We start from the raw sequence: 25902 nt of genomic DNA on the forward strand, positions 1-25902 counted from the left end.
TTAGTGCTTAGTGTGGCCCTCATCACCCTGGCAACCACGTGCCAGGCTCACTTCACACTGCAAAGAAGCTTTCCCCACGTCCTTTTAGTTCCATTTTATGTACAAAAGCGTTTGGCCTGCATTCATGTCTGTGTACCATGTGTAGGCAGTGTCCTCAGAGGTCAGAAGAGGGACTCAGATCCCCTGAAACTGGAGTTGCAGTCGTGAGCCACCACTTGGGTCCTTGGGAAGAGGAGCAAGGGCTCTTAACTACTAAGCCATCTCTCCAGCTCCAAGAGTAAAGATACTTTTATGGAAGCCCTGGCATACATGGCATGGTAAAGTCCAGTAAATGCTGCAGAATCACACTACAGGTCGAATTAAAAAAAAATCATCATTACATCAGAAAGGACTATATATACCTCTGTGTGTGGGATATAGATAGAATAGACAGATGCAGATACTGTAAAACAAACAGAAATAAAAAACGGGACAAGTATAGCGGAAAAGGTATGGGGTAAAATGTATCTAGAGTCACATGGTCCAGCAGAGGCTGCCGTGTGGAAGTGAGCAATTCCAAATGGGATCTGATGTCAGAAGGGACAGGCTAGGGTAATGGTGGCAAGAGAAATAAATAAAAAGACGAGGAAATAAGCTCATTTAAGAGATGCTAAGCAAAGCAAACTTTTTCCTGGAGTATGCTGAAGCAAGAGAAGAAAGCCTTGCGGTGTCTCGTTTCAGAACCAGATGGTAGGAGTGGACTGCTGATCACATGACAGCAGTGGAGCAGTCACGGGGGGAGAGGAAGAAGGGGAGGGAGGGGTGCTCACCGACACTGCACTGTCTGTGCCGTCTGGCTGGAAGCTCCAGGAGACCGTGGTCAGCCACCCAGTTGTGTTGGGAGAATCGAATGTGCACGTCAGCTTGCCTTGGGTCCCATTCACCACGAAGATTTCTTTGGGAGTGTGCACCTCCAGGGCCGATATCCTGGCTGTCACTGAAGAGGAAGGAACAAAGTTTAAGAGCAGGATTTGGCAGAGATACCACTGTACATATTTACCAAAGAAAGAGAGGCTACTGGATTTCAGAGAAGCTGTTCACTGTCTGGTTTTTGGTTTTTTTATTTCTGTTTTTTTAACAACTGTTTGGGAGGCATTTTGTTTACATCGGGTCAGAGCCCAGGCTGACCTTGAACTCAGAATCCTCCTACTCCGGCCTCTTTAGTAATGGGATTGCAGGTAATGACCAACAACCTTGGTTCATTTTTGAGTTTTTATTAATTAAATATGTTTCACTAGTTTGGCTGTAGTCATTTTTTTTGCCCTTTTAATTAACTGATGAACCAGGTGTGGTGGCAAATGCCTTTTAATCCCAGCACTCCAGAGGCAAAGGAGTCAGATCTCTGTGAGTTTGAGCCTAGTTTACACAGCAAGTTGCAGATCAGCCAGGGAGACATAGTAAGACCCTGCGGGGGGGGGGGGGGGGTGTAGGGATAGGGTGGGGGAGGTGGGAGGAGTTCCTTTTGGGGCTGGAAAGATGGCTCATCAGTTCAAAGGACTTGTTGCTCTTGAAGAGGACCTGGGCCCGATTCTCATCACCCACTTGGTAGCTCACAACCATCAATTTCCAGGGGCTCTAATCTCCTGGACGTGGTGCACATACATACATGCAGACAAAACACTCATACATATAAAATAAACAAATCTTGAAAAATAATTAACAGACAAAAACTAACAGTAAAAGCAGCTTCATGTTTACAGAATCCCAAAAGCAAAGTGTAGAGTTCCCACAAATCCCATCCCCTCCTCCAGTCCCTCTATTGCTAACATCTGGCATTAGTGTGGTACATCTGTCCAATTATAAACAGACATCGCTACATTATGTTAACTGCGGTCCCTAGTTTCCATCAGGCTCACTCTGGCTTAGACTCTATAAGTCCTATGGATTTTAACAGCGAGTCTAACACTGTACATCCCTCATGAAGGTGTCATGTGTAATATTTCACTGTCCCAAGTTCCACTGCTGAAGCATGGCCTCCAGCTTCTGGCGACCACTGGCCTTTCGCTGTCTCCAAATTTCTGTCTTCGTCAGAATACTGTATAGTTGGAGTCACAGAGGGAGCCTTTTCAGAATGACTTCTCTCCCTTAGCAATATCCCCCTGGGCTTCCTTGAGGTCTTTCTAAGTCCCAGGTTGTCATGAATGTGATGGATATTACTGTCAGCTCGACAGGACCTGGGAGACAGGCCTCAGGTGAGATAGAACCCTGAAGTAACTGTGGATGATACCGCTGCATGGGCTGAGACCCTGCACTGAATAAAGGGAAAAGCAAACTAGACACTAGCATTTGCTACTTCTCTGATTTGGGGATGCGGACACAATGTGACTGACCGCCTCCAGCTGCTGCCATAATGTCTCCTCAAGGAAGGCTGGACCCTAGAACTGTGAGCCACGGCAAGCCCTGTCTCCTATAAGCTGCTTTCATTGGGATATCTCAGCACAGCAACGGAAAAGTAACTAATGCAACGGGAAACACTGGCTGTTCCACAGTGGACCGCTCACCCATGGAAAGCCTCCTTAGGTAGCCAGGTGTGGTAGCGCATGTCCTTAATCCTAGCACTTGGGAGGCAGAGGCAAGCAGATTTCTGTGAGTTCGAGGTCAGCCTGGGTCAGTCTGTAATGGTGCAAGTTACAGAGTAACCCTGTCTTGAAAAACCAAAACTGACAAGCAACAAACTTTTAAAAAAGCCTTCTTGAGGTTTGGGGGACGGGGGGAGGTATTTTTAATAACATGAAGGCCTTATTCTTACTTTTTATATCCATCTGATTCCGATATACAGCAATTATTATCACATTAAGTTTTACCCCAGTCATATTTAAAGCATTAAACTAGTCTAAGACATACTTGTTAGTACTTAACTGATACTTTTCCCATAAAAGACTCAAGGCAGAAAAATATGTATTTGGTTTTATGAGTGAAATCTTACCTCCCCTAAAAATTCCGTGAGACACTGGTACTCTAGAAGGAACGGACCAGACCACACTGGTTTGGGTTGGCATGTCACCCTCCAGGTCTGATCAGTTAGCCTAAGTCCAGGGAATGCTAATTAAAATGTGTCTGCCATTTGCAATTTTAAAATGCACCCCCATGTAAGATCTGTGATCAGAGGCCACTGTGGGGCCAGACAGAGGCACAGCCTTGCTAAGACAGTCTTCACTCAAAACAGAGGCACTTTCACAGGCTAAATGCATCTGCCCTGAAACTGTTAACTTAAAAATACCAGTCCGCAAAATAAGGTATTCTTAGAAGAAATAAATACCTGCTGTGTTCAATTACTTAGAATGTAACAGGCGAGCATTGTCACCGGACTGACAGCCATTTTCTCCCCAAGGCTTAATGAGGCTCTAGCCAAGGAGAATAAGAGCACCCCCTCATTCCTCCCAACCATCTTGCAAATGTTTATTCTCAGAATATAATGGGCACTTTGGCTATTCTTTTAAATAAACTGATAGCCACACTGCATCAGGCAAATTTTTTTTCTACTCAAAGAGGGTGGATTATTATTACAGGGAACAATGGATTATTATTTGTGGTCCAAACCTCAAAATAAGCCTTTCTTTGAGACTAGAAGCAAACAAAAGGCGTGCCTTGCAATTGTGGGCAGGCAGAAAAGCAGCCCTGGGGGAGTTGGGTTCAGAACCAACCAAAGACAAAGCACAAGAGAGACCAGTTAACCAGCTCATGGCAGGAGGACTATCTTGCCTGACACTTGTGACTGGCTGGGGTTTCCAGACGTTTGCTTCAGATGGTGAGAACCTGCAACTCCTGTCTCTAAAATCCATAGACAAAGTTTTCCAAAGATTTCTGTGAAGTTTGAGCCTTGCCTCGGGGCCCAGTTGCAAAGGGGTCTTTCCTACAGAATGTTGCATGAGGAACTGGGGGTAACTAGGTAAAGTCACACAGGCCTGAGGCCCCAGCGCTGCAACCTGAGGCAGGACAATGGTGAGGAGGAGCCAGCCAGGCCTGTGCAGTGAGAGTCTATTAAAACAAACAAACAAACAAAAAACTGAGCAACAGCAGAGTTTAGAGTCAAGAATTTTGAGGAAAAAAAACCCTAGTCAGCTATCTAACAGGTTTTTAGCAGTCTGTGTGAGACGGGTCTGATTTAATTCCTTACAGTTGGTGACTAAAGCAAGGGGCCTTTCGTGCCGAGACAGCCTCTCACCAGTTAACACGTTACGTTAAGTTACGTGTGAACACGTAACTTTTAGAGCCAGACACGAACTCTAGCTCCAGACAGTTCCAGCTTCTAATTTCTACCTTCTTTTTCTCATGAAGAAACCCAGTTCAGACTAACATCCCCACTCCTCCAACCAAAAATGTCCTTGCTAAGGAATGCAATGGCCTCCCGGCGGCTTAGCCAATGGTTAGTTTCTGAATCTTACCCGACAGAGTTCAACCTCGCTCTTTTAAATTTCCTAGTCTGGCTCTGGGAGATTGTTCTCCCTGGACTCTCTTATGTGCTGCCTGTGTCTCTCCCCTGCCCCCCTACCTTCATGAGTTAAGGAGCCCCAGGATAATCCCTCGGACCCATGTGCATTTAATGTTCCTTTTTTGCGACCTCATCTCACATCAGGGCTGTTAGGCATCTCCTAAAAGTGATGACTCTGGACACACAACTGACATCTGTCCCAAATTTGATATATCCAAATCAAACTCCTAACTCCTGTCCGTTGGCCTTCTCTTAGTGTAGTGTAAATGACCCTTCCAGGCTTCCAGAGTCCTCTCGAGTCCTTTCCAGAGCTGTCTGAAAACCACGTGCATCTCTCCGAGTGGTCTAAGCCACTTTCACTTAGATGAGTTCAATGGCCTTCGAACTGGTGTCTTTACTTTCATCCCTACTCACTTAGCTGCACGCGTTCCACAGAGAGGTCAGGAACCCAGGTAGGATTCCATCACTCCTCTGCTCAAGCCCCCGGACTCCCCACAGGGCCCAGAATCAAGCCAGGCCTCACACTGCTTGAAGCATTATTTCCCCATCATCTCACTCAAACAGGCGGGCAGCGTCCACTCTTCTGAAGCAAGTGAGGAATGTAGCTAAGTGTGGAGAGCACTGTGAAGGACAAGCCTGGGAGTGTCAGGAGAGTCAGGAGGAGCAGAGATAAAGAGAGATAAAGGGAAAGTATTGTGTCAAACGCTCAGCACAGCTTTCTCAGGAGAAGGCAGCCGGGGAAGAAACCTTGGCCTAAACCTGCCCACGGTTTCTACAAGAGTAGCAGCTCAAGCCCACCCAGCTTTTACCAAGCACACTGCAGCAGCTTCTCCTGCTTAAACCTGCATGTTTTCTTCCTTCCCTTTTATAAGTTAAAAATTCCTTAATTTTCTTTTATGCCTGGTACAACTTCTACAGGTATATTACAGGGTAATATACCTAGTGTAATGAAAAGTAAAAGCTTCAATAGATTACAGACCTCCAGAATATACATCTAATTGACACCACACTGCATTGATAAACAGCTGCGTGTTTTGCAAACCATGCTATGGCGGCCCTGAACAAGAAGGGTCTCCTGTTTAAGCTGCAGTGACGTTTATGACTGTGGACCATTGTTCCTTCTGCGGCTGATTTTATCTTTACAGTTCCTCTAATGTATTTGGGGGAACTGTCCTAAAGTAACCTGCAGCTTTCCTGACAATGTCTCGCTTTCTTCTGTAGCCATTTTGTTAAACTTTTACTATCAGATCCACCACTATTCCCAGCAGAGACAGACACCACCATACAGATCATCTGAGCATCCTCCATACAGATACCACCCACCATACAGACCATCTGAGCATCCTCCATACAGACACCACCATGCAGACCATCTGAGCATCCTCCATACAGACACCACCATACAGACCATCTGAGCATCCTCCACCCACACCATCTGAGAATCCTCCATATAGACACCACCCACCATACAGACCATCTGAGCATCCTCCATACAGACCATCTGACCATACAGACCATCTGAGCATCCTCCATACAGACCATCTGACCATACAGACCATCTGAGCATCCTCCATACAGACACCACCATCCTCCAACACTGCCCTCATCCACGGACCCATAACTTGATTGCCGTTGTCCACTACAGTCTCCAAAATCACTACAGTTCCCACCACCGCCATAGTTCCCTCCACCACATTATCTACCACCTTGGTTTTCAGTTCCTGGTCCACCACCACCACTGTATCCATGACCACTACCACAGCTGCCACCGTAACCTCCAAACGCATTATATCCACCATCACCACCTCCATAACTACCTGTCTGCTGCCACCACCTCTGCCACCATAGCCTCCTCTTCCACCAAAGTTTCCACCGCGACCAAAATCATCTCCGAAGTTTCCTATACAAGCCATCAAGTTGCCAGATCCACCTCCCCGACCTCTCTGTGATCCAGCAGACTGCATCTCTTGTGTCTAATGGCGCAGTGGCCTTTCTCACGTCACAATAATGCCCATTGATAGACCTCCCAGCGATGCAGCAGACTGTATCTCTTGTTTAGAAATGGCTCTTTTCACTTCACAATCATGCCCACTGGCAGTTGGCTTTCTGAACAACAACTTCATCAACTGTGCCATGATCATCAAAAGTTACAAAAGCAAATCCCCTCTTTCTTCCCACTGTGCCTGCCTTCCAGAATGCGGATGGCTTCAAGCTGCCATACTTTTCAAAGGAACCACTCAGATTATATTCTTCTGTATCTTCTTCAATACCAACAAGACTTTCTTCACTGTTAAATGGGCTCCAGGCTTTACAGACCCTCCCTAAAAACAGCTCTTTGGTCCGACCACATGCCAATCAACCTTGTGTGGTCCAGCACACATTACTGCAGCAACCTCTTCAACACAAGGGCAGGTCACAAAACCAAAGCCCTGGAAGGTTTTGTTAAGGGTCTCACATCACACAGTCTGCAAAAGCTCCTTATGTCCCAGAATGTTCCTTTAAGCTATCACCTGTAGTCTCAGAGCTCAGGCCACCAATAAATGGCTTCCACAACTGCTCTGGCTCCTCTGGGTCATGGTCCTCCATTTTGAGACCAGACTCGCCTCTTCCAACTCAGACTCAACCTGCAGGTGGTTTCTATGCAATAACAGCAGCTAGAATCCAGCCAGCTGCTACCCAGCACACTGCAACAGTTTCTCTTGCTTAAACCTGAGCATGGTTTCTCCCCCATGGCAGAATCTACAATCCAGTGTGCTTTTAAACAAGCACACTGCAATCCTTTCTGACCTTCTGAAACGACCAGGGCTGGAGTTGTTAAAAATGCCCTCCTATGTGAGCAGAGAGAGAACAAGAAGGCAGGTTTCCCTCCAAGGCTACGTTCTATGCAGCCCAAGCAAAGGGAGCTTTCACTGGTGTCTGAAACAATTAGGAATGGCTTGCTTTGTCCTACCTGCCCCTCACCCTTTTAATTATTACAGTAGGAAAACATAGTTAAATTATTATGGATTCATACAGCTCAGCTTCAGAGTCATAAAAGGGAGTTCTCAGGGTCTAATTACAACGTCTACACACGCAAATGAGAAGAACACCCAGACACCGAAAGGTCTGTGCTGAGTTACACTCCAGCCACCAAAGGCTGGAATCCCACTGCGGAAAAATAGCAAATGGATTCTTTTCAGATCTAAAATTCATATGCATGGTGTCATAGCAAAAAACAAAAAAAGTGGCTGTTATCTTAGAGATGTATCACTGATGAACGGTAATGAGACGTGGAACATACACACAATGGGATTTTATTCAGTTGTAAAGAACCTGAACTTATGACACGTAAGAAAATGGGTAGAACTGGGAAATATACAAAGTCAGGTAACCCAAGCTCAGAAAGACAAACAGCTCACATTCTCTCTTACATGCAGATCCTCGCTTCTAATTTTATGTGTATGCATTTAGGTAAAGAACCCAAAAGGCTCAAAAGGGCCTCTGAGAGAAGGGATTCTGTGAGAGGAAGAGATGCTAGGAGGGGAAGGACAACAGAACAGATGTGCTATAAAAACAAAATTGAAGCGGGGAGGAGAGAGACAGGAGAGGAGAGGGTGGTGGGAAAGGTCAACCGAAAATAATGATATCTAAAAAAAAAAATCCATGTGGAAATCTGATACTTCTCAAGATAATAAGAAAATAAAATTTGCTGGCTAGATAGTTTAGAGTATAAAAGTGCTTGCTGTATGTGCCCGATAACCCGAGTTTGAGACCTAGAGCCTATGGTAGGAGAGAACGGACTCTGGACATTGTCCTCTGACCCCCATTGCATGCTATGGCACGCACACTATTCTACTCCAACTTCCATTCTGTGTGCATACACACACACACGTAAATAAAACTAAAACTAAAAACATAAGAGTGAAAAAATAAGGGAAGGAAAATGACTGTTGCAGTGTGTGTTAGTTTTCCGTAAACTATACATAAACTGGAGTCATCTCGGAACAAACCTCAGTTGAGGAAACGCCTTCACCAAGTCGGCCTAGAGGCAGGTCTGTGGGACATCTTCTTGAGTAACGATTAATGTGGGGGTGGGAGGGCTCAGCCCACGGTAGGCAGATGGTCCCAGGAGGTAAAAAAAGGAGCTGAATTAGAACCTGGAGACCAAGCCAGTAATCAGAGTTCCTCCATGGTTTCTGCTCCAGTTCCTGCCTTGAGTCTCCGCACAGACTTCCCTTCAGAGTGGACTGTTCTGGTCATAGCATTTATTACAGCAATTGGAGGGGAAAAAAATCAAAACAAAGAACCGGGACATAATGTATTAAACATTGGGCTCCAAAACTCACTTTTTGAAAAATAAGTAAGTAAATAAATAAGAGTTTTTTCTGTTGACGTCAGGGAAAACTACTGCCTAGAAATAAAATAAAAAAGAAATGGATGAATAAAAAGAAGTGATTATCAAACATTGCCATATGTTGGGGACCAAGAAGACCCCCGACCCAAAGTACTAGCCTATCTTCCTCATCCCCTCTGCAAGAACAGCTTGCTGCACGAACAGCTTGCTGCACAAACAGCTGTGACACAGTTCTCAGAACGGCCTAACCACAAGACGTTTCAATAGATATACTACTTCTTCCCTGGCCTAGGGCGCGATAGTTTCCATTCCCCTCTAACCCTACCCCTCGCTACCAAAACCACTCTATAAGAATAAATCCCTGCCTGCAATAAACGGAACCTAGACGCATCTTAGACTGACTCTGTCCTTCTTTATACGCGCTTGGTTCCCTTTCTCTTTCCCCCCATTCCTACCCAGGTGATCCCGAACTCGAGGCCCACGAATTACGTGGCCTGCTGGACGGATCAGCCATACTTGCCTTCTGAGGCTCACAACACTCCCATAAACTCACACATAGCATGGAAGTTTCTGTTTCCCCCTTGGTTCAACAAGGAGCAGAAAACCTTGCTGAGCTTATAGGTCAAGAAAACAAACAAACAACCCCGAAAGAACCCTTCAGCTATGGTGCCCTAGAGAATAGCATTTCTAAAACAGAGCACGGCCTTGCCCAAACTTCTCTTTCAGCGGTGAAGGGACGCTCGCTGATGGATCTAGGAGCGGTCACAGGGATTGATTCAGGAGAAGGACCTAGAACACACCTGGCAGACAGAAACGTCCGAGCAAGGTCAAGGCTCTAAGATGCCACACTTGCTGTGCTCGCGCTTTCGATGGGAAGCCAGAACACTTAGAAAAGAACACAAGGAAAAGACATGGGAGTATGAAGCAACCAAGAAACAATGCATCTGCTTCTGCTGTCTGGTCTCGCAGTCGGTCAGGCCGACTCTGACCTGGCAATCCATCTAGCTGAGTCTACAGGCGTGGGCCACACCACCTGGCCTGAAGAAAGCAGATCCAAACTCGGTTTGTCCAAGAGGTCCTTTCCTGACATGGCCTGTTTTAATCGTCTGAATTACTAAAGTCATATGAAGTCAGGGAGGCTTCCACCTACACATGCCCTGGTGACCTTATCATTCCAAATATATTCAAACTCACAAACTCGCTGGAAACAAACTGGACAGACAGCACAGTTGTGAATAAACAGACTCTCCCCCAGGCCAGGCAGACAGCGATCCTGAAACAGGCCTGGGTTGAAGCAATCCTCAGCTATCTACAGCACGCGGCTTTGTTCAAACCTTAATCATTTCAAAAGAGGCGGTTACGGTTTCCCTTGACATTGAAAGAAGGCGTTTGCTTTGATTTTGATTTTCTTTCTTTTTCTTTCTTTCAAAGCACTTTGAAGTCATCAGTGTGTTCTCTTGTGTGTAAGAGCACAACCAATCCATTTATTTAGAAACTGTTCTCTGGCCTACCGTTTGTTGATTCTGTCGGTACATGGGGATGGGCTAATATCGTCTTCTACAACGAGCACTCACGTGACCCTTTAACAGAAAGGAACAAACACAACACTAAACAAGATCATTCAGGGTAGTGGATACTGCTGGGCCATGGAGGGGGCACAGGAGCACGGCACACGGTGGCACCAGAGAACTGCCTGGTATTCAAAATCTACGCCATCAGCCGCGCTTTCTGTCGGTCCCTCGCACACATTTTATTTTTCAGGTTAAAAACTGAGGGAAAGACATTAGTAAGGACCGGGAAGATGTCTTCTTGTTTGTTTGTTTGCTTGTTTGTTCAAGAGAGGGTTTATTTTTGTGCAGCCCTGCCTGTCCTGGAATTAGCTCTGTGGACCAGGATGAACTCAGAGATGCCCCTGCCTCTGCCTCCCGAGTGCTGGGATTAAAGGTGTGCGCCACCACTATTCAGCAGTGCCTACTGTGCCTGCACAATCCAGCCGGATAGAAACAGGGCCACCTGGTCATGCGTGTCAGTGAAGGTGCAGAGTGCTTAAGTAGGCGCGCAGATGCAGAGCTGCCTGGTTGCTGTTGGTGGCTAGGGGCCACTCTGCAGCTCAAGTGGGTTCCTTTCTTCCCTCAGTCAGGGATGCTATTTTGGAGCTCTCTTAGCTGAATGACACAAAGAAAGTGAGGGGTGGCTACAAAAATATTCTCCATTCAGTGAGCCCAAAATCCTCATCAAGAGAACTCTTCATTGGTGGGGAACACGCTCCTCTGCACTCTGAGACTCTGCTTCAGGCCTGGCTTCCTTCCGCCACCCTGGCGCTCCCTTGACATCCTGTCCTTTCCTTGGCCTTCTCCTGCCACTCTTGGCAGAAAGGACAGCTGTCGACAGCCATCAGAGAGCTGGGGACTGGGGCTCTGCTGTTACCTGACAAATTCCTGGTCCCTGCTCAGTGTGTCCAGGTTCTGTTTGAACACTGGGGGAAAGCGAAATGAAAGAAAGAATGAAAGAATAAAACATTACACCAAGCTCAATCATGAAAGTCCTAACTGCTTCACAAGAAATGAATTCAAGATTTAAGACACCATCCCAGAAAGCGTCTACGGAGATTATCAGCGTAAAGTCTATTGGCTGCCACCACCTTGGAGGCGGCATCTACAGGTCTCCTGCAAAGGGAATTCACCTGTAGATCTCGGTTTAAGAGAAACTTCCACGTACTTGTAGTGACAGGCAGGACTCCCCCAGTCTCTCAGGGTCTGTTCCTGCCACTCCCATCCATGTCCAGCTGGCCACATCTCTATCCTGAACTTTTTTGGGGACTAACAAAGATTGTTCTGTTGCTGAAGCGAGAAACATTCAAAAGGTCCTGAATCAGGCCAGTCACTGTGCGAATCACTTGACTATAAAGCCTGGACTTGCTTCTTTGCCTCTCTGTGTTTACTGTGCGTCTCCGTCTTCCCCCAAGCAACCATTCATTCTTACAAGCCCATCCTGGAACTGACAGGCCTTGTTGAGACAGACAAACATCTACAGAGCATGGGGAAGGCCCCAGTCCCCGCCCCTGGATTCCCATGGAGTAATATGGGGGTGTTCTACAGTGGGTTTCTCTAGAGACCGAAAGCTCCATGCAACCCAACAGGCAACAGAAACGGCACCACTGCCCTTGGCCTGCCCTGGAACACACGCGTGTAGGATCCAAACATGTCCTCAGTTCTTGGCAAGCAGATGAAAATAAAGTACTCTGTGTAAATCAGATAATTTTACTTCAGGTTATAACATAACATCTCGTGTTGAAAGCATAACCAATGGAGAGTTCTCCACTCAATGCTTCATCCTTCCCACGTGCAGAAATGGGTTCTAAAATTTCCCCTTAGACAAAAGATCACTGTGTCTTTAAATCCGTGTGAACTCTCAATCTTAGAAGACTTACAGGATGTCAGTAGACGTGGGAAACAAATCTAGCCCACACCAGAAAACATCACTGCCATGACTAGAGAAGAGACCTCACGCATGGTCAACGGCAAGAAGAGCGTCCCCCAAAACGCGAATGAATGAATGAATGAATGAATAAAAGTTAGTGATGTTCCCCTAGACTACTGGAAAACTCTGGAACTACTGTATACATGCTCATAACGATAGGTCTACTGCTTAGCACACTAGAAGTGAACATTACTGCAAATACCTGTTCAGTGGCTCTCAACCTGTGGGTCGTGACCCCCACAGGGTGGAAGGACCCTTCCACAGGAGTCACCGAGACCATCATAAAGCACAAATGGTTACACTGGGATTCCTAACAGCAGCAAAAGTACAGTTTTGAAGTAGGGATGAAAATAATTTTATGGTTGAGAGTCAGCACAGCAGGAGGAACTGGATCAAAGGGTCGCAACATTAGAAGGTTGAGACCCACTGTGTGAGTCTTTGGGTGACAATGTTGTCCAGCATGCATTCCACAGCCTTCTTACACGCACCACTCTGGTGGAGGACCTGACACGGGAGATTACACCGAGGAGGGGGGGCTGAAGCAGCTGCATCTTCCTCTTAATTTTGCTGTGCAACCCAAATAACTTAAAAAAAACTAAAGTTCACTTAAAAGCACTTGGGGCTAGAAAGCCAGCTCATGGTTAAGAGTGTTTGCTATTTTTTCAGAGGACCTGAATCTGGTCCCAAGTACCTAAGTCAGGCAGCTGACCGCCTTGTAACTCTAGCTCCGGGGGATCTAATGCCTTCTTCTGGCCTCCTCAGACATCTACACACATGTGGTATAGACACACAAACAGACATGTACATTTTGCTTTTAAAAGCAAGGCATGCCAGCTCGTGGGAGACAGAGATGACGTGGAGCATTTAAGGCCACCCTTGTCTACTCAGGCAGCTCAAGGCTAAGCATGGGCGACGTACAACCCAGTCTCAAACTAGGAAAAGAGTACAAACAAAATACGCATACATGGGTCTCACCCTCTACCCTCAGACACTCTGACATCGTGATGAATGCCCAGGCGTCCAAACCTTGAAATGCCCTCGAGAGCCTAAGACCCCTCTCTGGCACACAGAAGAGGCAGTCAGGACCAGGCCTGCGGCAGACCAGCCCAGCTTCGCTGGCATTTGACTAAGTTCAGACACAGTAAAGTTAACTGGTAAAATAAATGTTATGAACCTGAACTTTTCAAAAGACTAAGGCAATGTTCGACTGCCTTCTTAAAAATACTTTTAAAATGTGCACATAACAAAAAAATGGTAACAAAATCTGGTTAACAAAGTCCCCACATTACACACACACACACACACACAAACAATCTCTAAAAGTGTGCAAGCTGTCATGATCTTAATGGTTAGAAATGTACATTAGGAAGAAATGAAACACGAAGCAGCATTTATTCTACAGCACAGTGGCCAGAATATCTACAGATTCCATAGAGGGAATGAACCACTACTACTCTGCTAAGTTTTGAGAACTTAAAGTTTCCACCTGTGTGTTGCCACAGCAGACGAGAGTGGAACAAAGAGCATCCTGAACACACAGGAAAGCGAGCTAAATGGTGGGAGAAGCACTTCATCGTTTTCAGAGCTCCAGGCAGCAGGGAGCTGCGTCTATTACTGCTATCCTTGGGCAGGTTCTCAGTGAAATTCGATTTGAATGTAATTTTGCCTGTGCTAGTTTCTGATTTTAAAGTGCCGTCTTGGCTTCACCAAACCCACAGTCTCCAACACAACCCCTCAGGCTTTTCAAAACCAGGCCTGCCTCCCATCCTCCCACCTGAGAGGCGCCACGCCTGCTGGTGGTGGTCTCCCCCACCCCACTCCCCTGCCCACCCACAGAAGTACTCAGCCCTCTGCACACACGATGCTTATTTTCTGCTCAGCCCAGAACCAGGCCAGTCTGTAAAAGCCTGGCCTTTCACGACTCCATCGGACAAGACTGGGAAAGATGTCTCTTATTTGAGCAGTTCTACCTTGCCACTCACTCGGTATCCTATGGTTGCAATCTACTGACACTTCCACATTCCAGAGAAAAACACTTTCTGTAGACTACGCTGGCCTTGAACTCACAGAGATCTGCTTGCCTCTGCTTCCAGCATGCTAGAATTAAAGTATGTGACACCATACCCAACTAAAGACTTATTTTTATCTGTGTGTGTATCTGTATGTATGGTATATGGATACCACATGTATGCAGGTACCCATGAAGGCCAGAAGACAATGTTGGATTTCTTGGGGCTCGAGTTACAGGAAGTTGTGAGTCACCCAATGTAGGTGTTGGGAACCAAACTCAGGTCCTCTGAAAAAGCAGAGAGAGCTCTTAGTGGCTGAGCCATCTTCCCAGCTCCCTGGACAACTTCTTGGCAGTCTTTATGTCCCAGTACCCAGCATACTTCCAGATACATTTCAAAGGGATTGATGGAGCCAGACATGGCAGAAATCTCAACACTCAGGTCGCAGAAGCACAAGGACCACAAGTTTAAGGCCAGGATGTGCTACACAGTGAGGACCAGTCTAGCCTCGGCTATACATTGAGACTACCTAAAAAGAAAAAACAAAACAAAACAAACCCCATAATTTAAAATGAGCGGGGATGCACTCAGTGGTAGAACACTTGCTTGACATGCACAGGACCCTCGGTTTAATCCTTACTAGCACTAAGAAAGCACACTGAACAAAACAAACACAACCAATCAAAAAACACAACAAGGACAGATAGGTTAACGGGTGCTCTTTTAAGATTCCTCTACAATGATGTTACGGTTAACAAAACGTATAAGTACTCGTTTTCAACTAAAATAAAGAGAGTGCTTGAATCAGGCGCTCTCCGGCTCCTACAAAAATCTGGTGAGTGTGTCCAGCATCAATTTACCACAGCCAGAAAGTGTTCAGGTGCAAATGCTCACACCTGGACAGGAAATAAAACACAAGAGGGATGGGAACATCTGTGTGTCCCCCTTCCTGTTGTGCACAGCTTTATCAGAATGAAAATGTCAATAAAACAGGCTCTTACCAGCTGAACCATCTCTGTAGCACAAAGGCATATTTTTTAGAAAAAAAAAAGAACACATACCTACTTTAAATAACTAATAATAAATTCTAAAGCACTCAGGAGGCAGAGACAGCCCAGTCTCTGTGTTTCAAGGCAAGCCTGATCTACACAGTACATTTCCTACACAGTGAAACACTGTCTCCAAAAAAAGGGCAAAGAAATGAATCTTATATACTTATCAAATACCTGACATAAGCTCTTAAAGCTGGTGTGATACTGGTGTGAATGTTTAAAAGGCAGGGGGTGGGGTGCTCCAGACTATAGGTGAGTAGAGACAGGGATTACCATGCTATACGGGATGATCTTAAGACAACCGGCAAATTAAAGCCACATACCGGATAATAACACAACTCCAATACTCAGCTCCTGATTTTGATGATGACACTGAGATTATATGAGAAAGTGTCTTTACAGAGTGTGCAGTGAAGTACTTGGGGGGCAGGAAGCATCACTGCTGATGCTGAGCAAGGAGGGAGAGGAGAGAGATGAAAACAATCTGGTGAAGGCAGACGGGATTCCTTGCATTCTTCCGCAGTTTTTCCTTAGGTCTGAAATTATAACAAAATCAATATGAGAGGGAAAAACAATACGGCATTTTACCCACTCCTGCAGACATGTGAACTACTATAATTCAGGGATGCCACTGGGGCCCCGAGCCCAGGTTCGAGACATAACTTCCTCGTGTGCTCTTGAGTCCTTACCACTTGCATTCAGCCCAGGTTAGCTGCCCTGGGCAGCTGCCAGCCGCAGCAGCCCTACACTTCCTCCTAATTAAGGGTTCCCGTGTATTACAGGCCTCGAGACTGTCTGGCTATGGTTCATTTTACAGATGAAAATACTCGAGGCCAGGAGGGTGACTTATTGAAGGTATCCAGGCCATACTGAGCAAAATCAGGATGTGAATAACAATAATAATCCCAAGGTTACTTTCTTCCTGACTCCATGCTCACTTTACCAACGCAAACAATAAACCTGTCCTCGTGCAGGAGAGCTAAGTTAGAAGTAAAAGAATGTGAAAATGGGTGACGGGTAAAGACACTTCCATCCCTGGGACCCACAGGAACGTGAAGGCTCCTGAAGGTTGTGCTCTTACACACACACACACCAAAATTTTAAAATCTTAGTAACTCAAAGAAATGGACTTTGTCAAATGAGTCTGAGCTTCCTGTGGGCTTTGCTGATTCCTATGCAGTGGCCGGAGCAGTCATTGACAATGAGCAGAAAGTGTGCTGTGTACACTCAGGATTTCCATGTAAGTTCATCCTCGCTTACCAGAGAAACTCACATCCACAGTGTCTCAGAATCTCTGGACATTTTACCACCTACTGGCCAGCTGTATTGGTCAAAGCAAAGCTTACTGCTCTTTGTGAGTTACACACACACACACACACACACAGAGAGACACCAACACAACCAAGGGGGAAAGAACACACACTGTTAATTACGTAACACAGACACTTCAGGGCATCTCATTCACCCAAGACTTTCCCGGTCACTTTCAGATAACTGTATCTTTTGCTTCCTGACTCACTATACCTGTCCAATGGGATAAAAACTTTTCAATTCCTCAGGGTCATTCTCCCCAACAATGAGCACTCACCAGGGACCTCTCAAGAAGTGCCCGGAACAACCAACTCTGCCAAATCACCAAGTGTGATGCCATGCCTGTTTGACCAGTGTACAAAACAGTCAAATAGCCTCTTACAGAAGACTCATGTTACCAGTAGAGATAGATCAAGACCCTTTGAGAAAGCGAACATGAAGCTTTCTAAGTCACACTGGCATTTTAAAAATAATTTTCAAAACCATATGCTCATATGAATTCTCAAAGAAAATGTTTAAGTAAGTTTTGGCTAAGAGGGCATCATAGCATCGTAAGAAAGAATAAGGAAGGTGTGTGTGTGTGTGTGTGTGTGTGTGTGTGTGTGTGTGTAGCTGGAAGGATGCTCAGGGGTGAAGAGCACTGACTGCTCTTGCAGAGGACCAGGGTTCAGTTCCCAGCACCCATGTGGAGTCTTACAACGGTCTGTAACTCCAGTTACAGGAAATCTGACACCCTCAAATACTGTATAGGCATGGCACATTTGCATACATGCAGGAAAAAATACATGAATAAAATAAGTATTTTTGAAATTAAATAAACACAACCAAGGTAGAATGATACCCAAGGTTGATCTCTGGCTTATACCTGCACACACACACACACACACACACGCACGCACGCACGTACACACGCACGCACGCACGCACACACACGCACGCACGCACACACTGCACACGCACGCACGCACACACATGCACACATACACGCACACACACACACTGCACACGCACACACACTGCACACGCACACACACACTGCACACGCACACACACGCACGCACACACACACTGCACACGCACGCACACACGCACACGCACGCACACACACGCACACACACGCACGCATGCACACACACTGCACACGCACGCACACGCACGCACGCACGCACACACACGCACACGCACACACTGCACACGCACGCACACACATGCACACATACACGCACACACACACACTGCACACACACTGCACACGCACACACACACACACACACTGCACACACACGCGCGCACACACACACTGCACACGCACGCACACACACGCGCACACACGCGCACACACACGCACACACACACACACACTGCACACACACACACACACACACAGGTGCTCTCAGGCGAGCCAGTTGCTTTCCCTCCTCTTATGTCAGCCCTGCTCTCCAAAGAGTTATGAACTGTTTCACACTCCCCTGAAGCAATGTGAAGTCATCAATTCCTAAACCAAATCTTGCAGAGTGAGTTCAAGGTCAGCCAGAGAGACATAGCAAAGATCCTATTTCACAAAACCAAAATAAGTAAATAAATAAATAAATACCAAAACATGGCTATATTAAAAATATTGTATAAATCACCTTCAAGTTCCTTATAAATGTTGTCTATTAAACAAATGAATTTGCATCACAGACGTGGTCCCATCTAAGACATCTCAGTAAGAATATGCTGATGCAGACATTCCAAAGTTTAAGAAAAAAACACCTGCAACTCTGGTCCTGCACATCTCAGATGAGGGCTACTCAGCGTGGAGTACCTGCCTTGTCAGGTTCTTTTAGGGACAGAAATGAATTAACGATAGGTAAGTCAGCAGCTGCACATCAGGGCACTTAGGTCCGGTCCCACTGGACAGCACTTATGCCCTAAGGAATTATTTATCAGGAGACAGTAGCAGGGAAAAGGGAAACAGAACATTTGTGACACATATGCACTGAAACATTATGGTGAAACTCACTGCTTTGTACTCTGCCTTCATAAAAGGCTTTTAGCTTCTCTTTTCTCTGAAGAATTACCATAATTAGTAACAAGTGCAAAATCTTGGTCCCACTTATTTTATGTGCACTACTTCTCTGCCCAAATTGTCTCTAAGCACTGACAGGACCTAGGCATCCTTAGCCTTTCCTGGGGCTTTTGTGAGTTTGGGCCTTGGGCAACCTCATCCCCAGTTCAGTGGTTCTCAACCTATGGGTCACGACCCCAACAGCTTTTCACAGGGGTCACATATCAGATATCCTGCATATCAGATATTTACATTACAATTCATAACAGTAGAAAAATTATAGCTATGAAGTAGCAACGAAAATAATTTTATGGTGGGGGGGGGTCACCATGACATGAGGAACTGTATTAAACGGTCGCAGCAGTAATTAGAAGGTTGAGAACCACTGCCCTAGCTACGTGCCTGTGCACCCAGACAGTGCCATTAACAGGTCAAGGTTCGCAGGGCAGTCCTGTGCAGCAGTCTCTGCCAGCAGGAGTTGAGACTGTCCAGCCCCCCTTCTCAGCATGCGTGCTGGTGGGAGCTCCATTCATCAGGAGGGAATTCATGGGTGAACCTCCATGACCAGAAAGCTCTGATGCTGTCTATCTTGGTTTTCCCCTGGCATTCGCTGGAGAGAACACAGACCAGAGGGAAAGGCTGGAAACAAAGCACCCGAAACCCGGGACTGAAGAGAAGAGTAGGAAGAGAAAGAAAGCTAGGGGGAATAAAAGACTCTCAATGTAAACGTCAAATTCCAGAACTTCCAGATGACAAGACTCAGTCATTATTAAATGGAGCACAGACACTATGAAGGCAAAGTCAGGCTTCTTAACAAGACGAATTCTACAGCACGCCTGTACTGTAAAACAGGAAGAAAGAGCTGGAAGGGGGGCACCGATACAGCCGCCGAGGCAAGAGCAGACGCAAGGCAGCGGTGGAGTTCTCGCAGACTTGAGGGGCTGCCAGGTGCACACAAGGAAGGGCCAGAGTGCTGGAAAGGGAAGAGTGTTTGCCAGGAAATGATTCCAACAATGGGCTGCGGATAGCTGGAGAGGGGAGCAGCCAGGAAGTGACTAAGACACCGAGGGGGCAGGGCACGGTGGTGGGAAGCAAGACCACAGTCTTGATGAGCTCCAGCAACTTGTGGTGGGCTTGGGAGAGAGCACTGAAGAGCGGGGTGACATTCTGAAGATGGTGTGTTTTCTGGTAATGGTGACAGTCAGAGACATAAGAAGGGGAAGAGAGGAGGCCAGGGGAGGAGGAAAGAGCTGGGGGGAGCAGGACCTCAGGAAAGCAGGGACTCCTGTAGGTGAGGAGTCATCGTGTGAGCGGCCGACAGATGACTACAGAAAGGCAGATTGGAAGAAGTGACTGCATAAGGACTCTGTACTCCCCTGGGGCTTGCCAGGGTATCAGTGGGCAGTTTGTGGGGTTTTTTTATAGGCAAGAAGTACCTGATACACAGAATTTTAGACCCCAATTTCAACATTTTGTTTAAGGTACATTATCTACATACTTTACAACCTTAGAAAGCTTTAACTGTGATTTTAAAACTCAAGTCAAAAGTGCTGGCTCATACAAGTAATCCAACACTCAGAAGAGGCCAACACAGGAGGATTACTGTGAGTTCAAGGCCAGGCAGAGCTACGCAGTGAGTCTGGGCTATATACAGGGTGAGACCCTGTCTCAAACCAATATATGTAAACGAATTAAACAGAAGATTAAAATTCAAAAGTTCCTTTACTTCAACCTTTTGGGTAACAAACTTCAACTTGCGAAATAAGTCAAGCCAGTGTGCTAACCAATGAATGCACCCGACAGTACTGAATCCCTGGGACACTGCCCAAGTGGTCCGGGCACTTTCCTAGGCCTTGCTGCGGGAATCCTTCTGCAGTAAGCACACAACACCAGTGAGGGTGGAAGCGAGGAGCTGCCACTGGTGGACTGAAGCCAGGATAGTTCCTGAAAGGCCTCCACCCCAGGTCCAATTCGTATTCTCATTTAATACTCTACAACCACAGGTGGGGTGGGCAATCGAGCAGGATTTTACAGAAGCACACCGGCAGTTAGTGGGTTGCTAAGGGCAACAACCCCTCGTTTCAGCTATCCCTCCAGGTCCTTTTGTTTTGGGTAGCAAGTGAAGTCACTTTCGGCAAATAGGTAGGACAAGCAGTGCTCCAAGGAAATCGGTAAATCATCAGCATCTAGTAATTGGGCTTTCCGACCTTCTTCTCCTTCAGCCTCCGTGGTGATTTATATCATCATTAGTGGGAAAGCCAAGAATAAACATGGAAAAGATAATTTTCAGCTGTAAACAGCGGAAAGAACACAAACCGGACCAATGCAGATGAGCGCATAACGGGGTCAGTAGGTTCGTAAACATCTCACCCCGTGACCCGTGCTCCCAGCAGGCAAGAGTCCTGGCTGTGCCCGTGTGCGTGTTTAAGGTACTCTAACTTCTCAGGCCGGGTTCTTTCCTTCTAGCATTAGCCTAAATGTGTTGGCATATAGCACGGATGTGACTGCTGAGGGGGAAAAGGAAGGAGAAAAGGGACTGGAGCTGGGAGTTTTGATGCAAGAAATATGACCCCAGGTGACAACACTGGTTATCTGTAGAGTTTAATCTACTTATTCAATGGCAGGCCTCTGCAAGCTTCAGTCCAGGAAAAGAACCCAATCAAGTCTCCAGGCTGTATCTCTGTCGCTAAAATGTTACCGTCAGCACCTTGCAACACTAACAAGTTGTTGGACCACCTTGCTGGAGCGAGGGAAGCCAGGATAATGATGGGTCTATAGTGGGTGAACCCATACCTTGACCTGGCCGCTTAGACTTGCATATATACCTCTAGCCCTCTATTTATAATACTTCAAACTTTCAGGACCCTGAGGGTGGGCTGGCAACTCCACTGGCCACCGGATCTCTGGTCTTTCCAAAGTGGCCACATTGAATAAATCTCCACTTTCAATTTTTTTTTTGTCTTTAATTGATTTGACTGTTTTTACTTCTTAATAATCTGGCATCTTAGGTAAAGACTATGACCTCTTAGCCCGGCAGTGGTGGCGCATGCCTTTAATCTCAGCACTCGGGAGGCAAAGGCAGGCGGATTTCTGTGAGTTCGAGTCCAGCCTGGTCTACAACAGCTAGTTCCAGGATAGGCTCCAAAGCTACAGAGAAACCCTGTCTTGAAAAACAAACAAATAAAAAACAAAACTGTGACCTCACGTTCTGTGAGAGTTTTAGGTACTTACTGCCTAACCAGTGCTTAGACAGATATTTGCTAAGTAACTGGACAGAATTTGAGAAGCTGTTCCGGATGAGCGTGATGCTACTCCTGTAGTCCCAGGTGCCTGGAGGCTGAGGCAGGACAGCTTGAGCCCTGGAGCTGGAGGTCAGTCCAGGACACGTGAAAGTAATCTCCAGACCACAACAGTAGGGTGTGGTAAACACCTTTAATCTACCACTTCTTGGTCTCAGTCCTGTGGACCCCAGGAGCCTGAAGAGGTAGAGGCAGGAAGATACCAAGTTCAAGGCCAGCCTGAATAACACGAGGTGTTATTTCAAAAGAACTTTTTGTAAAAGATGAACCCTAATGAGTAGTACCCTCAAATCAGCCCAGACTGGCCTCAAATTCATGGCAATCCTCTTGTCTCCTGCCCCTCAAGTGCTGGGATTTTAAGGTGTAAGCCACCATAACTGGCTTCTAAAAAAAACACTGGTATCAGTCATAGCATCAATGTCTCTGCTTCTGCTTTTAACACCCCAAAGACCACTCTGACTGCCCTGCCCTCAACCGCAATGTCTGACACCACACAATTCAGCCCACAGGAGTTCTGATAAAATGGAGTTATGGTCTATTCTGGGCTCTTTGCTTAAACACAAATCCCCCCCTCCCGCAAAAAAAAAAAAGCAAAAAGAAAAACCCACCTTTTCTTTAGGAAAAACAGGAAAACACAGAAGAGATCCCCATCTAACCCATCTAACACAGAAAGTGAACCTGTCTGTTTTCACATCTACACTATTAACAACTAGTTTAAATGAAAGTTGGTAATCCAACAGACTCTCACCTATATCTCTGGTTCCAGAGAGGAGTTACTACATTCGGAACTCTTACAAGAAAGAAACTGAGTAATGGACATTGAACAAGTTACATTTTGCACAACAAAAGAAATCCGGACACCCCCCCCCCCCCGTGTTTTCTTAGCAGTTGGCTCTCTGTAATCACTATTTAACCGAATTCTGAGACAGAAACAAGTACTTTGCTTTGAACAACACACACACACACACACAAAGTCCTGAGGCAGACACTACTTCAGACGCCCCATAAAACTGCTCATCCAATCCACATAAACGGAGCCGGAGCCCTTTATCAAAAACTTGAGTCTGGTTATTTGGTAAGGGGCCGGGAGGGGGTTATTTAAATCAAAGTAAAAGTATGCTTTGTAAATGTTCTACGTCTTGTCTAATTACGGTGCCAATGTTTGGCACTAATACGAATTCGTGTTTGGCATTAACACGAATTCAACTAAATTCTTTTAAGCCTTTGCATTCTACTTCAGAACTAACATCAATTTCTTCTCTGGGATTTGCAGACCCCAGAGGTGAGACAAATGGGATTCTCAGGGTTTTTTTTTCTACCACGGAAGCGTAAGAATGGATCTTACCAGGTAAAAGAAAACCACTGGCTTAAACAAGGAAATAAACCAACAAAGGCCCCATAGATGAAAAGTCCTGCAACCTTCCGCCATCTCCCAAAGGTGGAGAATCCTAATTCCAGAGTCGATTCCCAGGAGGCCTCGGGAGACCCAGAATCACCAGGAGGTGACGGCAGGGGACCGACCGTAAGTAAGCTCCCGGGACTATCCCCCGGGAAGCTGCAAGGCAACGGAGCCCCCTCCTCCTCCACGTTCAGGGATCCAAAGAAAGAGGTTGCTCGCCTCCCGGCCGCGCTCCCCGGGCAGCATGCCCGAGCCCCGGAGCGCGCAGACCGCGCCCCCTCCCCTCCGCGGCGCCCCGAGCGCGCGCACGACCGCGGAGCCCCCCTCCCGGCCCCGGCCCGGCCCCGCAGCACTCACACAGCCCGAGCATCGCGGCCAGCACCGACCACAGGCAGCGCCGGCGGGCCGGGGCTACAATCAGAGCCACGGCTCCGACGGTCTCTGCCATCCTACTCCCGCCGCTCCGTTCGGCCCGGGTCCCCGCAGCGGTCGGCTCGCCGGTCTCAAACCCCGCAGCTCCGGGTCCCGGGTGCGAGCGCGAGGACAGCTCCACGCCACTGCTCCCCGCTCCCGGCCCCCAGTGGTCACCCGCCAGCCCACCGCCCAGCCCCAGCCCCTGTGCCCGCCCCGCTGCCCGCTCATTGGTCTTCCGGACAACCCGTGAAGGGAACCATTGGACAACTCGAGAGCCCGCCAGCCCCTCCTCGAGAAAGGTCCCGCCCCCCGGGTCCCACCCTTGGTGTGTCCGTTCGGCGTACCCTCGTACTGCGCCTCTGCAGCCGCCCGACGTTGATCCTGCTTGCGTGGCCCGCCGCCGCCAGGGTCTGCCCTCCTCGCTTGGAGTCAGCCCCACAGTTCTCTTCATTTTCCTCCGGGTGGTAATTTTCCAAGTCCTGATCTCATCTCTAACTAGGATCTGCTTGGATACTCCTGGGTGGGGGAGGGGGTGAGAGAGATGAGCGAGCTGAGGAGAGACTTACGTGCAGTGGTCCAGACAGAAAAGGAGCCACCAACGCTTCGACCTTCGCCCAGGGTCTGTTTTTACCTGATCGTTTGTGTTGCAACCTGAGAAGTCTCCACCTTGCCCTTACCTCTTTGGGTTTTCAAAGGCCTGGGAAGGAATGGGAGCTGAAACTCTTTCCGGCCCGCTCGATCACCAGTGAACGCCTGTGTAGGTGCTGTTTAGCATACCAATGTCCCTCTGCCTGTACGAGAAAAGTTAGGAGTTGGAGAAGCTCCTCACCTTGATTCTGAACTTCCTTAGTCTGGAACAGGGACTGCTGCATACACATCCTGAAGAGTGGGAGGACTCTGAGAATGAATGGCCTTCAGAGGGGGAAAATGGAGGGAACGGAACACAAAACAGATGAGAGCAAAGGAAGAACAGGAAAATGCAAGAGTCGGGAGGAGAACAAATTTTAGACAAGAACCAGTGGTAGAACATGGAGCAAGAGCCCAAACTGCAACCTTTCATTTCGGGGTTTTATCAAAAGCCAGTTTTTTTGTTTTAGTTTGTTTTGGTTTTGGGAATTTTTTGTTTTGCCCTCCCCCACCCCCAGACAAGGTTTCTCTGTGTAGACCAGGCTGGCTTCGAACTCACAGCCTCCTGCCAAAGGTGGGTACCAACATCAAAAGCTAGTGTTAACAACATCTCTCTGATGTCTTTGGTGGTCTAGCCCCATAACCATGCAGTAGAGCAAACTCCCAATTCCCAGGCAATTAGAGAAAAACCAGGAAAGCATACCCCAGTTAGTCTGCCTTTTCTGTCAGAAGGTTCTCCCAATAGGTGTCCTGCTCATTGAGCTGTAGATGCGCAGCCCCTAGACTTCACTCTTAAGCAACACCTGTCTGGTAGACTAGGCAAATTGATACTCAATGTTTCAAACAATTCTTTGGGATTTTGTTGTTTCTTTGAGGCAGGGTCTCATTGTCTTTGCTGGCCTGGAACTTGCCAGGTTGACCTCTAATACAGAGAGAGATCTGCCTGTTTCTGCCTCCTGCCTGCTGGAATTAAAGGTCCTGAATGCTGGAGTTGAAGGCATGTGCCACCACATTCTCCTCAAGGCAAATCTCGAAGAGAAAGTCAAGTAAAGCTTACACCTGAGGCTTGGGAAGAGTGGTTCTCAAAGACATGCATGCTTGTCATGGATTTCAACATAGACCCACTTGGCCAAGAGGGCTCTGGGAAGGATTTGTGGATGATGTATTTGAGGTGGACTTTTCATGAATAAAAGCTCACTAGAGAAACAGAAAAGGCCAAGCTGTGAAGAATGAGTCTGAGAAAGATTGTTTCAAGTTTGAGGCCAAACTAGGCTGCTTCGGGAGTTCTAAGCCAGCCTGAGCCACAGTGTATATGACACTGTGAGGCTCTTTCTCAAAAAATAAAATGAAAACAGAATAGGAAAAGTAAAGTTAGAGGGCAGGAAAGTGTGTCAGGTGTGTAACAGCTTCCAGGTTGAGGGAGAGAAAAGGAAAGAAAGAGTGCCAAGAGGGTGTGC

General features: G+C 47.0%; 1 protein-coding gene and 1 pseudogene across 2 annotated transcripts in view; one reads left to right on the plus strand and one right to left on the minus strand.

The window, feature by feature from the left end:
* Nucleotides 1-23996, minus strand: part of Mpzl1 (myelin protein zero like 1) — a 43467-nt gene extending 19471 nt beyond the window's left edge. The window contains exons 1-2 of one of the 2 annotated variants that reach the window (XM_075988489.1): nucleotides 23762-23996; nucleotides 810-976 (exon numbers count right to left, since the gene is read on the minus strand). In XM_075988489.1, coding sequence (XP_075844604.1) covers nucleotides 810-976; nucleotides 23762-23852 — 258 coding nt within the window. In that variant the 5' untranslated portion in view covers nucleotides 23853-23996. The remainder of the gene's footprint in view (nucleotides 1-809; nucleotides 977-23761) is intronic. The other variant, XM_075988488.1, reaches the window with a different exon arrangement.
* A 363-nt stretch (nucleotides 23997-24359) lies between these two features.
* LOC142858128 (translationally-controlled tumor protein-like) overlaps nucleotides 24360-25902 on the plus strand; it is a 3410-nt pseudogene continuing 1867 nt past the window's right edge.

The sequence above is a fragment of the Microtus pennsylvanicus genome, chromosome 10, assembly GCF_037038515.1.
Source record: "Microtus pennsylvanicus isolate mMicPen1 chromosome 10, mMicPen1.hap1, whole genome shotgun sequence".
NCBI lineage: Eukaryota > Metazoa > Chordata > Mammalia > Rodentia > Cricetidae > Microtus > Microtus pennsylvanicus.